The following is a 16,710-nucleotide window of genomic DNA, read 5'->3' on the forward strand; positions in this document are numbered from 1 at the left end:
GAGAAAACAAAAACAAAAAAGACCTGATCATAAAATGATGCTACCGATAGTGACAGAGATGATCAAGACAAACTCAAAGGACAAAATAAGTCAAAACAACTATAAACAAAGCCTCAAAGAAAAAATGAAAATTGGACCCAACAAGCCCAAGAACTCCTGGGAGAGCTAAAAAAAAAAAAAAAAAAAAAAAAAAAGAATTTCCAAAAGTAGTTAAAGAGTCATAAAGGAAAAATTAGGTAAAGAAATTAAAGCAAAGGAAGAAAATTATGAAAAGACAATTAACAACTTGGTAATGGGGCAAAAAAAATTTTTTTAATCAAAACAGTAACACCTTAACAGAATTGATCAAATGGAAAAAGGAACAAAAAGTCCCTGATGAAATCAACTCCTTTTGCTTTCTTTATTTTCATTGTTGTATATTTTTTGCAACATAACTAATACATAAATTTGCTTGGCATGACCTCACATGTATAATAGAAATCAAAGTACTTACCTTTTCAGGGAAGGGGAAGGGATGGAGAGAACTTGGAACAAATGACCACATCTTCTCTATTTACAAAAGCCACTTTAACTTCCATCCCTCAAAACACCCCCCCCCCAATATGATGACCATTCTTCAAAAAATTTATTTGAAAATAATGTTTGAGGGCGGCTAGGGGGCACAGTGGATAGAACACCGGCCCTGGAGTCAGGAGTACCTGAGTTCAAATACGGCCTCAGACACTTAATAATTACCAAGCTGTGTGGCCTTGGGCAAGCCACTTAACCCCATTTGCCTTGCAAAAAAAAACCCCCTAAAACCTAAAAATAATAATAATAATAATAATGTTTGAATTTTAAAAATAATGTTTATAGCAGAGGCAAAAGAAGTTTATAGATAAAGAATATTTTTCCATTTCCTAAAAGTATTTATCAAAATATAGCCAGTTAAAACCCATCTTTAAATGTAAAAGTTGCTTCCACAGTTAAGTTACTTCCAAGATCCCCAAAGGTAGCTAAAGCACTGGCTAAGAAATAGGTAATTAATACAAGATTGTTAATTAACTGGCTGCTTTTATGTTTATTGGATTGTTTTTAAGTACCAAGGTGTCTCTATCCCCACATCCACAGTAGTGTATCCTAGCAAGAGATAACTGAAAAAGGTTGGTAAGAAAACAGGAGTCTAAATACCATCCATCATTAACATTCAGAAATAAACAGAATATATTTCTACTGTCTTCAAAAGTGGAATAAAGATTCAGAGGAGCTCATAACAGAGAACTACAGAAGAAGATAAAATCAATAGTCAAAGGAAGAAAATTCTAAATCTCCTACGTAAATTGGCTTCTTGGTAATACCATGTTATTTCTTCCTTACTGCAACAAGTAAAACATGCTTTTGCCCAAGACATTATCAATTCAAAATTTAAGACCTTTTAGTTGTTTTAGAGAGTTTACAGTGACCTAGTCAAACTTTGTCTAAGCAAGAGGAATGCTTACAGTAAGTGATTTAGTCTAAAGCTGAAGAATATAATATGGGGGCTTGCCCCTCTCCTTCCCACTCACCCACACCTGTTGTTCCCCCTACCTGCTTCTGTGAGGAAGCTAACTGACCAAGTATGGATATGAAAACATGGGTCAAAAGGACACACAAATAGATTTTGATGGGGTTGGTATCTGTGAACTTGGATGAGAAAATTATTACATGTATTATATATATATATATATATTATATGCATTTAAATATTCTGAGGAGAGATCCTCAGGCATCACCAAACTACCAAGGACTCCATGATACAAATAAAATCACTACCATTATATAAGCTAATGATCTATGGTATTAATATCCAACTTTGATGATTTAAAGATAATCAAATCTCACTTCCCTTTTATATTTTTTCTTTATATTTAAAAACTACATTTCTCATATATTATAATTACATATTAACTTTTGTATTGATGTACAAAAAAGTTTTAACATTAAATGCTTTTCAATTAACTTTCTATTAACAATGTATCCCCACTTCTTGTACTTTATTTACACAATTTATTAAGCACTTCAAAATGATTCTACTGCAAGTAAGGCAAAGAGAAACACCATCCCCCTCAAGAAGAGGTAGGAAAGAAGGAATTAAGAGTGATTTGTTAGGTCATGCCTAGTAATCTGAATAAGTACTAGCAGAGCAGTTTTCTAGCCTTAGTGTATTGAAAAGGAATTTCATTCATGAAAATTGTCTGAAGATCTAAAGTTAGATCAGTGTGGAAAAAATTAGGAAAAGAAAAGCAAGGAGCATGAACTAATCATTACTTACCTGCTAAAACTGGGCTTTAGATTGTGAAAGAAAGATCTCTCTTTTATTTACCAGTAATATAAATCAGTCTAATATCAAAGAATACTAGATATATAAACCTGATAAGAAGAGCTAGGTCCTTTTGCAATATGAAAAATCAGACAAAATCAAAATGTGAAGAGATAGTATAATGGTAACTGAGTTTTGCCAAGTTATAATATATGAATGTTGTTCAGAGTATGTCTAATTTATCTAAAATATTCTAAGGAAATTCTAGCTCCAGAAGTGAAATCATCTATTTTTCTTTCATACTTCCATTTTATAGAGGAAGAAACTGAGTTTACCCAGTCAAAAATCCAAACCATAGAGAAAATAGAAAGTTTGATTCAAAGCATCAAATGACTAGCTCTTCAACTCATATATAACTCCATGCCAGCTATACATATATATATATATATATATATATATATATATATATATATATATATATATATATATATATGAAAGAGAGTCATACTTTTCTTAAACATTCCTCAATTCCTTCTTAATATTTCTTAATATGGTTTAGGTCAGCCCTGGAAGTTTTGGGGGCTACTAACAGCACATGGACCATGAGTTTGACATGTCTGTTTCAAACTCTAATTTCAACTATTTCTATTTTATTTTGTATCCTATAAATGATTCATTGTTGGGAAATATGAACTGCAAAACATTTTATCATCTATATAAAATATTTGTATAGTCTAATTAATTAGGAAAAAAAGGCTTCATTTCTATAGACAATGATCTAAAAAAAAGATGCTTTTGTCAGTAAAAGGACCCCAAGGTTCTAGCAGATTGTTTCCAATATACTGGTATATAAAAGAGATGCCTCCAGTTTCACCATTAGCATTAGCCTGATGGGTGAGTACAGACATGCACAGACTTACATCAGTAATAGTATTCAGAGCAGTATCTGCACCAATGCTGAAATCTGAACCTGGTACATTGTTGGATACAGTAGCAGGAACCATAACCATAGGAACACAGAATTCCTCATATTTTTCACGGGCAGCAGACAGTTCCAGCAATCCCAGGTAGGCCTATTGGGTGAGGTACAGGTATAGTATATGCAGTTAGGGAAGTTAGGGATATTAGAGGAAGCAAAAAAAAAAAAAAGGACATCATTGGAATTATAAAAAAGCACAGAAGAGCCACAGGAAGAGCCAGCTCTACACAAGTAGATTGAGACACGATGGAACCACTAAAAAGCAACATAGAAATGCATTAGGAACAGAAAACACAAATAATGTTTTTTAAAACAATGACAATCTTTCCTCTCCAACCTCATCTCCCATTGAAAAGGATTACAATCTCTCAAAACCCTTAATTAATCTAGTAATTTTCTTATGTAGATTAACCTAAAATCTGGGAAATAATAAGCTTTTTTAATTGAGGACTAAATTCCAACATGCTTTAATGGGAGCATTTTTAGGAATGTACATCTTTCCCTAATGATCACTGGATTTCTGATTAAAGAAAATGTACAAATGACTCTGACTATGCACCTAAAGGCTTAGATTTCACTAAAAAGATGAGTCCAGAGACTAGAACTCTGACTGCTTTTCTTTCCTTTAACCAGACAAATCTGGAAGTTTTCTACAAGGCAAGTTTGGGATTCCAAAAGTCTTGGAACACTGATACCATATTTATTTAGCAAAACTTTCTAAAATGCAATCTGTGGTGTCCTTCATGGGAAGGATCTTTCACCTATGTAGGACTCTCCTTTCCCCACAATACTATGGCAAACCCATTGAATATTGAGTCCCTCTAAAGTGGTTTCACATTGTTCTTTTGGGATCTGCATAATGAAACATATCATCCAGTCCAACATAGGGCTCCTAGAGGTGAAAACTTTAATGATCTCAATTTCCAAGGGATTTGAAAGCAGTGTTATGCTTGCTTGAAGAGGACACAAGATTACAAGACTCAGGACTAGGAGAGGCAACAAGCAAGTGAATAGCAAAGCAGAATAATGTACCTCAAATCCACCAATAACCAAAAGAGCATTGATCTTGTGAATACGCATCTGCTCAGCAATCTTGTCCAATAACTTTGCAGGGAGAACACTAAAAAAGTTAAAATCAAAAAATGAAGTCAAATTCTTATAAAATATTTTAAAAACTGGTGAAATATTCAAGTGATCATTTGATAATTAAACTGATGAAAGTCAGTGATGCATATGACTTCAGCATCTCCTATCTCCATTCATTATCTCCAACACTAATAAGGTTATAGTTTCAATAAAAAATAGAAATTTTTTTTTGTTGAATACAGCATTCCAAAATGTTAACTGATACAACATGGGATATCTACCCCAAGAAAACCAGAAATCAAAGACCGTAAGAGTAGATATTCAAAAAGAAATAAGATCCTACAGATGAATGAGGAAATTTGATATTAAGTGGACCAGAGTCCCTTCCCATATTGAATTTATAACTAAATTAAAAATTTGTATTTATTTTTCTGTTCATGGAGCACTAGGTGATACAGTGAATAGAGCACCAGACCTGGAGTATGGCGGACCTGGGTTCAAATCCAGCCTCAGACACTTAATAATTACCTAGCTGTGTGGCCTTGGGCAAGTTACTTAACCCCATTGCCTTGCAAAAACCATTTTAAAAAATGAGGCAGTTAAGACCATAAAAATCATGCCAGCTCACAATTAAGAAAGCAGGACACACTGTCAAACTCCAAAGTTCCACTTACAGTTGGCTTTCAGCTTAACATGACAGGCCCTATCCATAGCTGTGAGTTAAAATCACTAAGAAACTAGGCTCTGAAAAATAACATTGTAGAGTTTTTAGCATTATCCAAGGTCCAAACTAGAACATCAATGAAGAGGCTCATTAGGAGGCATTGCAGCTTTGTGACAGTCAGTCCACTGAGCCTGAGAAAATCATTAGACATTTGGAGGTCAGGTAAATTAATAAATTTTTTATAAATTCATTTATCAAGAATCCAAATAGCCAGAAAATTTGAATAGCAAAAATTTTCTTCCCAACATTCCCATATTTTACAAATGTTATTTAGAATCACAATCCTGAGGCACCACCAAGATCTTATAGTACCATTTTAATCCTCAAAAGACTAAATTACATTCATCAGATTTATTTTAGTATCGACTACATTTTTTTGGCACTCTGAACCTTTAAAAATTGGCAACCCACATAAGGTGGTAGCAGGAATGCTCATTAAGCAAAATATATGGTTAGATCCTAATAAATGAGAATAATGAATTCCCCAAAGGAATTCCATTATTTGAATTCCTATTTCATAATTCCATTGATATAGAACAAATTCTCATAGTTTATATAATTATAAACTTAGATGCATGAGACTTCAGAGCATTTCATTATTTTCATCAATTTGGACCTAGTTATCATTACTCCAAATAAAAATTGCTGACTTTAAGGAATAAATTGGGCTTTTCTCTAATTAAGGCAGAACTTTTTTTTTGGATTATCCAGGCAACTACTTTGAAAGCTGGTTTGAATTCCCAGAGACACCTGGTCAAGAATGCCAGACAGCTTCACTTATTATGTCACTTGTACATGAGTCAGTGTTCTTCCAATATTTAATTATTATACAAAGTCCACAGTGACTGTTGCCCAATGATTCAACAATTTAACTTAAATGAAACAATTTTATTTCATTTAAAAAGACAAAGGGATATTTATTACTGCCTTACATCTTAACTGCTTAGAAATGTGGACCTCTCAAAGAAGGAAGGTATAGATCCATCAGATTTTTCTCCTTTGTCTTATGTAAGTACTTGAGCTTGTTTTCTTTCTTTATGATCTTACATAGCCAGGTTGGTGAATGCCAAGACATTCCTCAGTCATGATTAGATAAAAGCAACAAGGAACAGTTAGTAGAAAATCTAGGATTGGGAATAAAGAGTTGTGAAATAAGACATGGGTCTTCAGTATTCTTCGATTATTTTAACAACAGGGTTCATTATAACAATACCTCACTTCTTCAAGGTGGAATCAGAAAGAACCAAAAGGAGAAAAATTACCGTTTTGTGCCAAGAATGGATCCTCCTTGGCCAGTCCAACCGCCAACAGCTGACCAGGTGATTTCTTTTATCTAAAATGTAAAATCAATTAATCAATCTCCAGATAATGAAATTAGGCACTTTTTTTGGTAAGACAATGGGGTTTAAGTGGCTTCCCCAAGGCCATAGAGCTAGATAATTATTAGGTGTCTGAGGTTAGATTTGAACTTAGGTCCTTCTGACTCCAGGATCAGGACTCTATTCACCACATCACCTAGATGCTTCCAATTAGGTAATCTTTAAAAATAGTTTGGATTCCTCTTCAATGACATATATGTAAAGCTGTATAAATAACTAATAAGATATATTCTTCACAATGCTGAATAAAAAGCACTACAAGAAATCCTTGACTCTAGGGTGCAGTTGTTTGGGGACAGCTAGGTGCCAGAGTGGACAGAGCATAGGGCCTGAAGTCAGAAAGACCTGAGTTCAAATCTGCCCTCAGAAACTTAAAAAATTACCTATCTGTGTGAACTTGGGCAAATCACTTAACCCCCATTGCCTTGCAAAAAGACAAAAAAGAAAAAGAAATCCTTGACTCCTTTCCTTTTCCTCATTAAAATGCTCCAGGTCTTTCCTAGCCTGAAAAAAAAAAAACCTCTTCCTTTAACTGTTACCCATTCTCTCTCCCCTCCCTTTCTCTTCTAAAGTAGAAACAGGAGTTTCAGAGTTATTCACTACCTCTGCTTTCTCACAAATCACTCACATTACAATCACTCATAATCTGATCTAAACTTCTAACACAGTGATGCAAATGGTTCCTCAAAAGTCACATGTAACAGTTTCAGAGTCAATCTGCTTGATTCCAGCTCTGATTTCTTTGTGGTCTCAGCCTCATCTTTCCAGGAGTCTACTAGATTTTTCCCATCAAGATGTCACTAAAAATAACCTAAACTTAACTTTTCCTTCCTCTTCCTCAAACCTGCCCATTCACTCCTATTACATTTTCCTCTGTCTCTCCCAGTCACTCTGACTTAATTCATGACTTTTTTTCTCTCCTTTCTTTCCCACATTGCCAAATCCTGGGTACCTCTGGGGCTATCCCCTCCTCTTTATCCTACCACCACCAAACCCTTGCAATTTGAATTAAAACAAAGGCATCATCTGTCTCCCCACCTCCCTTTCCAAACTATACTTCACAAAGCTGACAAGATAATGTTCCTAATAAACAAACATGAACTCTCTCATTCAAAGTGGTTGTTACCTGGTGTATAAAAATGAGCACTTCTTACTTTGGCATTCAGGCCCTCTGTCACCCTGCTTAAAACTACCTTTCCAACCTTATTTCATATTAATACCCTTCTACTCCACATTCTAGTCGAATTGTTCTGTGAGTTCTCTACCAAATTCTTCCTACACTCTCCTGAGTCCATGTACTTGTGTGTCTGGAAAAGACTCCAAATTGCCTGCGGAATTTTTGCCTTTTCCAACTCAAATCCCAACTAACCTCTCAGCCATACAAGATGACTTTGATTCCCATATTTGTTCTCTTCCATCTTCATTGCACTTTTCTCCATCTAACATCTCTTTATTTTTGCACATGCTTCACATCCCTATTCAATGTTAAGCTTTTAAAGAGACTGGCATGTTTCCAGTATCTAGAACAATACTTTTTTCTCCCATTAAGGGTTGTTAAAGAGATCTTTGCTAAAATGAACAGAACTAAGAAAATAAGAATAGCAAAAGAAACTTCTCAGTGATTGTAAATAAGTCTACTTTGTTGATTACACTGAAAAAAATCTAGGGTATGAGTATTATTTTTATGACTATATGAATTCAATAGAAACCTAAAACTTAGTGATAGAAGTTATTTGCTCATATTTGCATAACTATTCTATCATTGTGCATTTGGATTGTCTCTAAAATAATACTACAATCTTACAACTTTTTATCAATGAAAACTATCAGCTCAAATTGATCTTTTCTTAATGAATTTTCCAAAGAAATGTTTATTATGTCAACATGTGAAAAATGTCCAAAGTGATGCTAAGAGATTGGGGTAGGGAGCCTGATATTGCATACACATTAAAACTAAAAACATCTTTACATGCCAATAGATACTAGAATAAAGTTGGTAGTGAATTAGCTAGGACTTTACTATCTAGTGGAGACTGGGGGAAGAAGATGAAGTCAAGGGATAAAGTTCCTTTTAAAAGAGGCTAGCATGGAGCTGTGAACTCATCCATCCTTTCTGGAGAGCAATTTGGAATTACACCTAAAGGGCAATAAAAAATGTGCATGCCCTTTGATCCAGCAATACCACTACTGGGTCTATACCCTGAAGAGATCATGAAAAGGGGTAAAAACATCACTTGTATAAAAATATTCATAGCAGCCCTGTTTGTAGTGGCAAAGAATTGGAAACTGAGTGAATGTCCATCAATTGGGGAATGGCTGAACAAATTGTAGTATATGTACGTTATGGAATGCTATTGTACTATTAGAAACCAGGATGGATGGGATTTCAAAGAATCATGGAAGGATTTACATGAATTAATGCTGAGCAAGATGAGCAGAACCAGAAGAACACTGTACACCCTAACAGCAACATGGGGTGATGATCAACCTTGATAAGACTTGCTCATTCCATCAGTGCAACAATCAGGGACAATTTTAGGGTATCTGTGATGGAGAATACCATCTGTACCCAGAGAAAGAATTGTGGAGTGTAAACAAAGACTATTACCTTTAATTTGAAAAAAAAAAGTTATGTCATTATGTAATTTTGCTATCTCTTATATTTTATTTTTTCCTTTAGGATATGATTTTTCTCTCAACATATTCAATTTTGATCAATGTATAGCATGGAAACTGCCTTTTGTGGTGGTGGTGGGAAGTGAGATGGGGGGGATTGTAAAATTCAATAAAATAAAAGTAAGAAAAAAAAGGCTAGCATGTCTGTAATTAGGATATAACTCAAGACATAAAAGATTTAAAGATGGAAGGAATTAGAGATCAACTAATCCATTGCTCTCCTTTCCAAGATGAAACAATGCTAATCATGGTCTTCTCAAAAGAGATTTTTGGTTTTGTTTTATCTTGAATGTAGAAAGCTAAAGGTTAAGGAACTATAAAGCAATAGAGAGATTAGCAATCTTGTCAACTGACTCAACATCAAGTGCTCTTTCTGTTTTACTATTCTGTCTCTTCAGCAACAGTTAGGTGGTGTAGTAATAGAGCACTGGCCCAGGAAGCAGTTGGACCTGAGTTCAAATCTAACCTGAGATACTTGACACCTATTTAGCTGTGTGACCTTGGGCAAGTCACTTAACCCTGAATGCCTCCCATCTAAGGCTATCTCTAGTCTTCCTGATTCCTATCTGGCTACTGGACTCAAATGGCTCTAGAGGAGAAAGTGAGACTTAGCACAACTAACTCTCCCTCACTCGAATCCAATCCAGTTCATGTGCTTGTCATGATATCACCTCAGTCATTAACACAAAATTAAAGGGCACCACTCACTAGTGGTGAGGTGGATAAGAACACTGACCCCCAGAACCAGGAGAATCCAAGTTCACATCCAGCCTCAGACACTTAATACTTGTAGTGTGTGGGGCAGCTAAGTGGCGCAGTGTATAGAACACATGCCCTGGAGTTAGGAGGACCTGAGTTCAAATCCAGCCTCAGACACTTACTAATTACTTAGTTGTGTGGCCTTGGGCAAGCCACTTAATTCCACTGCCTTGCAAAAAAACTAAAAAACAAAAAAGAAATAAAATAAGAATACCTGGATGGGAGGCTTCAAAGATATATATGGAAGCCAGATTGTGAAGGATAGTCAATTCCAGGTTACAGAAGTTTCTAGTTTATTCTTAAGGAACTGGAATGACATGGAAAGTTTCTGGGCAGGGCAGGAACATGGTCAGAAGTTTGTCAGAGGCTTATGACTTAGGAAGACCATTTTGATATCTATGTAATAAGAAGGAGGGTACTGGAAACCAGGAAGCAAATTAGAAGGCAATTACAATAATCCAACTAAGTTATGATAAAGGTTAAATGAGGATGCAGGCAGTGAGTGGAATGAAGCAACTATATACCAGAGATATTGTTTGGGTGAAATCAATGGATCTTGGCAAAATGACTTGCTGTAGTCAGAGAGGAAGAGAAAAGACTCCAGGATGGCTTCAAGGATTTAAACCTTGGTAAATGAAAGGTTAGTGCAATAGAGGTTTGGGGAGAAAAGCTCAGTTTTGTACATGTTGAATTTGACGTGCCAATGGCAAAACCAGGTAGAATATATTTGGTGACATGGGATGGCAAGTCAAGAAAGAGATCAGAGTTCAGTAGATTTGCCAGTCATCTGTAAATAAACCCATGGAAAAAGATGATCTCACCAAAAAAGGAGCTAATAGCAGCTAACATTTCATCATCACAATAATCCTGGGAAGTAGAGGTGCTATTATTACAATTATACTGAAGAGAAAACTGAAGCAAACAGAAGTTAAATCACTTGACCAGGGTCACATGGTCAGTAAGCATCCAGGAGCGAATTTGAACTCAGGACTTTCTGAATCCAGGTCTAATTTCCCTGGCTTATGAAGGGTCTAGGAGAGAAATCTTCCTTCATCAATACTCTATAGAATATCCTTTATACTACAGCATTGCAGAATCTTAAAGAGTTGGAAAGACAGCATCTAAGAGGGCATCCAATCCATACATGTTTTTTATTTCCATCCACATGGCTGCTTTATACAAAGCATCTAATTTTGCAGTATTGCTTGGAGGATTTTTGGTATTCTCCATAGTATCCTTATGTGCAGTTTTCAATAAGTATTTATTAACTCTGCTCTATTCTCTGCCAGACTTTCAGTCACTAGCATTCACATGAGATTGAGTGAGTGATCCCTATTACTAATTCGGAAACATGTCTACAGAGGAATGACGTTACAGAAGGGTTTTAGAGTTCATACAGAAGATGAAATAGGGTTGTTTCAGGATACTAATATGTGAATCAAATGATGGCTCCTGGAAGCCTTCTGGTAACATGCTTGCTGGCTCCTTCCATGAACATCCTTCCAATGAGAACTAAAAGCCCTTTAATTTATGGGTCACAGATTGCCACTGAGGGAGGAATGCTGTAATATTAGGATGGAGAAGTTTGAAATAGTACAGCCAAGTGGCCTAGGGGTGAAGATACTTATTTCTGAATTCAAAAAGTCCTAGGTTCAAATCCAGGATAGGACACTCTAGTTTTCTGACCCTAGGCAGGTCATTTATCTGTTTGCTTCAATTTCCTCGTGTATAAAATAGGGATAATAAACACTCACTTGTGAGAATTGAAAAGGGTAGTGCTTAGGACAGTGCCCAATACAAACTAAGCACTATATGAATGGTAGCTAGAACTGGAGGAGGTATCCAGAGACCTGGTTCTAGTGTTGGCTTTACAACTAAACAACATGTCCCTTCAACATTCATTCAAGTATTCTGCTTTATTTCCTTATACTTTATTCAATTCCCTGTGAGACCTACCTGACCTTTAGAAAACCCTTCAAAGCCATTATTGATAGCAAGCATCTTATGACCCTCGGTGATGCCCATTCTCACTGCTGAACGGACAGCAGCATTCATCCCTGCAGCCGGAGCACCCACATTCAAAATGGCCACAGTAAAATTGCTCTGCAAAAGAGAAAAAGAAATCAGGCTATCAGATCATTTTAAGAACACAGCACAATAACAATGTAGTGCTGTCAAGAAAATACTTTGGGAGCAGTTAGGTGGTACAGTGGATAGAGTATCGGCATGAGGATATGAGTTCAACTCTGGTCTCCGACACTTGATAATTACCAAGCTCTGTGACCTGGACAAGTCACTTAACCTTATTACCTTACGAAAACAAAAGAATTGCTTTGACTGACATTGCTGAAATAGAGTAACAAATGGGGTAAATGAGGGTGACATTTTCCAACTTTACACTAGATCCAGAAAAAGGCTTATAACTATTTAGAGAGGATGGATTAAGCCCAGTTATCCAATATTTCAATAGACTTCTCTGCCCACTTCTATTGATTTTCTGAAGGATCAATTTCAGAATATTTTAAATTCTCAACTACAGCCAACTTCTTTGAATCTTTTAAAGTTTTATTTATTTAAGGCAATGGGGTTAAGTGACTTGCCCAAGGTCACCAGCTAGGCAATTATTGTCTGAGGCAGGATTTTAACTAAGGTCCTCCTGACTCCAGGGCCACTCCACAATGCCACCTAGCTGCCCCCTTACAATCAAATTCAATGTCATAAGTCTTAGGTTCTTTAGTTTTTCCCTGTGGGTGAGGAAATGGCACTAGATATAACTAAATAATGTCTGGAGTTCTATGTTACATCTAACAAAAGCTCTTTTCTATTTCCATTTTAAGAACAAAGACCTTGACAATAGTGCTTTCTTTAATCTCTCCAACAGCACTTGGCTAATACAGCCCTTTGCCACAGGGAAAATCCTACAGACACAAAGAGTTGGAAAAAAGGTTGGTGTTGGACAGTTTCCCAGCATATTGTTACTTCTAGTTCAAAGATGAGTCAGCTACCTAATGAGCAAGGTACCAGAGATGACAAGTAACCCATTTTTTAGAAAAAATGCTCATTCAGAACTCAGATACAGTCATATTTACTTTTTAGTCTATTTCTAACTTATGCTCTCTTACTATCTTTTCAAGATACGCACAATCATATGCCCCATGACATTCAAGATAACACAATTATAGAGGTGTATGATGCAGTTATCACTGAGTCATGCTTTAGAACAAGGTCTGCTCTCCATTATTACACAATGGAGGCAGGCTCAATAATTTCCTTTTACAAAGATTTTTAAATTTTATTTGTAAAATATTAGCAACAAATTGCATCTTGATCAATTACAGTGCATGATGGCTACTTATATAGTATTTATAAAATAGAGACATGTGAAATCAGCATAGTTTCACTTTTTTAAGTGTGTATTTTCCTTTTTTTCTGTTTCTTCTTTCACAAAAAGACCAATATGGAAATATATTAACATGTTTGCACATGTACAATCTTTATCCAGTTGCTTGTCTTCTTTAGAAGTGGGAAGGAGAGGGAGAAAAATATGGAATTCAAAGTCATAAAAAAATAGTTGTTGAAAATTGTCTTTACATCTTATTGTAAAAAATATATACTACTCATGTAAAAAATGGTATATTTAACTTCTTGGAGTTAATGACACCTTCCTTGTGACCCCAAGGTCACGGGTATTCCTCCCATCCAAACTGCTTCAGCTATTCAATTTCCCTCTCCCCTGAATGTCATGATCCTGACCTCTGGCCTTGATCTCACAACACCACCTACCTTTGTTTTTTTTTTCCGGTTTTTTAAGGCAGTAGGGTTAAGTGATTTGCCCAAGGTCACAGAGCTAGGTAATTATTATGTGTCTGAGGCTGGATTTGAACTCAGGGCCTCCTGACTCCAGGGCCAGTGCTCTTTCCACTGCACCATCTAGCTGCCCCCACTGTGCCACCTAGCTGCCCCTGTACCTACCTTTGGAAGCTCTGAATCCGGTTTTTTTTGAGAAAGCAATTTATAGGTGTTTAGGTTGTTCTCAAAGCTCCTAAAAAAAAGACAAAAACAAAAACAAAAATAAAAAATTCTTTTTATCATCATTTTAAAATACTTGAAATAAAACAGACCTAGCCTCCATATTATACTAAGGATATTTCAACATATTATGTCTTCAAAGATAGGTGGTGCAGCAGTGGATAGGGCTGGGCCTGGAATTGGGAAGACCCAAATTCAAATCTGACTCAGTCACCTAATAGGTATATGACTCCAGGCAAGTCACTCAACCTGTTTAATTTCCTCAACTGTAAAAAGGGGCTAGTAACAGCATGTTTATTCCAGGGTTGTTTTGAGTATCAAATGAGATAAGGAAAATTATTCAGTATACTGCCTAGTAAACAGTAAACACTTAATGCTCATCTTCTTTCTCCTCTGACCTCCCTTTCCTATTTATAATAACAAATAATAATAGGATATGGGCATTTTATATTTTAGTAGTGGTTGTTGTTGTGCCTGTTCATTTCCAAAAATCCTGTCAAAATATTATGTGGTTGGGACGACTAGGTGGCACAGTGGATAGAGCACCGGCCCTAGAGTCAGGAGTACCTGAGTTCAAATCTGGCCTCAGACATTTAATAATTACTTAGCTGTGTGGCCTTGGGCAAGCCACTTAACCCCATTGCCTTGCCCCCAAAAAAAACCTAAAAAAAAAAGAAAAAGAAAAAAAAACAAAATATTACATGGTCAAAATGGGAGAATGAACAGATATTTCCTAGAAAATATCCTAAAGTCAGTCTTACTGAACTCTTAACAATCTTTAGAGGTCATCTAGTTCAGCTTATTAATAGATGATTAAAATAATGGACAAAAAAGAATAAATGCCTCATGATACTCAATATTGAGTTGAGTTTCTACTTTGTATTAAAAAAAAAGAATTCTCACAGTCCCCCATATATCTATGACATACATATGATTTTCCAGGGAGACTTGTATTCAACCCTAATTGACCTAATTTATCATATTATCAAACAAAGAAAGTGATTTGCCTAAGAACATATATTAAAGGAAAAAAGCCAGAATGTGGACCAAGGGTCAGGAAATAGTTTATCTTCCAAAAAAAACATAAAGATAAGGGAGGAAGAACAAAGTGAGATAGAAGAGTCAACCAAATCTGAAGGAATGTGCTGGAGTAGATGATGGGGGGTTATGGCCTTACAGAGCCATGAATGACCTTGAAGTAACTTATCTCTATAGAAGCATTCAGCCAAACTCAAATGCTGACTAGTACTAACAGCAGTCGTGAGACAAAGTCTGGGACAGGGAAAGAAGCTAAGCCCTAAATGGGAAGGGGTTTAGGAGATATGATAAAGAAAAGGGACCACTGAAATCAATAATAGTGGATATGAGAGAAGGGATATCAGAACAGTCTTTGAAAGGAAGTAATTTAATATAATTACAAAAAGTTATTTTCTCAAGGTTACCCTCCTAATTTGGGAGAAGTCCCTTAGGCCTGTTGCTTCAAAGGTCTACTTTTGTCATCTGTCCTATTCATAATCAGTCACATTTCCAAAATTCCTGATGACATCTAATTTCTGCTGGAAGGCCTACAGTAAGGAGGACAAGGCACCCATTTCATTTTTAGACTACTCTAATTACTAATAATAACTTTATTTCATCCAGAGAAAATTTAGAGGTATAAACTCAGGAAGGACCTGTACAATGATCCTTCTCTTTTATTCCCTATCTCAATAGACATTTCCAAACCTCTTCCTTTTACTCAAATCCCTAATATAATACTTCTTTTTTTATCCCCATACTTACAGCAGATAATTTAGGCTTCTTTAAGATTCAGAGACCATGGCAATAGGGTTTCCTTAAATCTCTTTGAAATTTTGATAGTATCATCTATTCCCTCATTTCCCTTCTTTTTTGTGAATTTGATTCCATACCTAATGGTCCATTGTCTTATAATCCATTCATAAAACCATAAAACTTTCCTGAACAAAAATCTGATTACCTATAAGCTTTCACCCTGGCTTTATCAGCTCCATAGCCAGGATACCGTAGAAGAGTCCCTCTTCTTAGACAGCCTCTCAAGTCTTGGAAGCCCTGTTATTCTATTTGTTTCTATTCATTTTCTAAAGCCTTGCAACAGGATTACAACAATGGAGCTTCCAATAAATTCTTAACATTCTTCAACTAGTCATTGTTCAGAACGTCATTTGTCCTTTCTGACACCCATTTCAAAGCATAACCATGCAAATCCTAAGTAAATAATTCACATTAAATAACCAGGGGAACCATTGGAAAGGCATGAGTCTCTTGCACGAGAGTTTTGGCCAGGGATAGCAATGGAATCTTCTGGACTCTCTCCAAATCAACTCACCTTCCTCGAAGCTTCACAGCTTCATCAAATTGACTTTTATCCATTGCCCTCTGAACTTCTTGAGTCTTAAAACAAAAACAGTAAAAGCATGTTTAAAAATCTGAAACTATAAGATATTCCCTAACTGGGAATGCAGTGGCATAGTAGATAGACTGCTAGAAGACTCACCTTTGTGAATTCAAACCTGGCTTCAGACATTTACTGTATAAGCCTGATCAAGCCACTTGACCCTTTGTGTATCAGTTTCCTCATTTTTTTTTTTGCAAGGCAAACGGGGTTAAGTGGCTTGCCCAAGGCCACACAGCTAAGTAATTGTTAAGTGTCTGAGATGAGACCGGATTTGAACCCAGGTACTCCTGACTCCAGCTGTTGCTTTATCCACTGCGCCACCTAGCCACCCCAGTTTCCTCATCTTTATGAAGAAAATCCCAAATGGGATTGCAAATAGAAAAC

At 36.0% G+C, this 16,710-nt stretch overlaps 1 protein-coding gene across 3 annotated transcripts in view; it reads right to left on the reverse strand.

Annotated features, from left to right (window-relative positions):
• Nucleotides 1-16,710, reverse strand: part of PFKP (phosphofructokinase, platelet) — a 64,345-nt gene that overhangs the window by 23,971 nt on the left and 23,664 nt on the right. For 2 of the 3 annotated variants that reach the window (XM_074193210.1, XM_074193213.1), the window contains exons 10-15: nucleotides 16,258-16,322; nucleotides 13,854-13,923; nucleotides 11,838-11,984; nucleotides 6,330-6,400; nucleotides 4,290-4,377; nucleotides 3,199-3,351 (exon numbers count right to left, since the gene is read on the reverse strand). In XM_074193210.1, the coding sequence (XP_074049311.1) occupies nucleotides 3,199-3,351; nucleotides 4,290-4,377; nucleotides 6,330-6,400; nucleotides 11,838-11,984; nucleotides 13,854-13,923; nucleotides 16,258-16,322 (594 nt within the window). The remainder of the gene's footprint in view (nucleotides 1-3,198; nucleotides 3,352-4,289; nucleotides 4,378-6,329; nucleotides 6,401-11,837; nucleotides 11,985-13,853; nucleotides 13,924-16,257; nucleotides 16,323-16,710) is intronic. The other variant, XM_074193211.1, reaches the window with a different exon arrangement.

The sequence above is a fragment of the Macrotis lagotis genome, chromosome 7 (genome assembly GCF_037893015.1).
Source record: "Macrotis lagotis isolate mMagLag1 chromosome 7, bilby.v1.9.chrom.fasta, whole genome shotgun sequence".
Classification (NCBI taxonomy): Eukaryota; Metazoa; Chordata; class Mammalia; order Peramelemorphia; family Peramelidae; genus Macrotis; species Macrotis lagotis.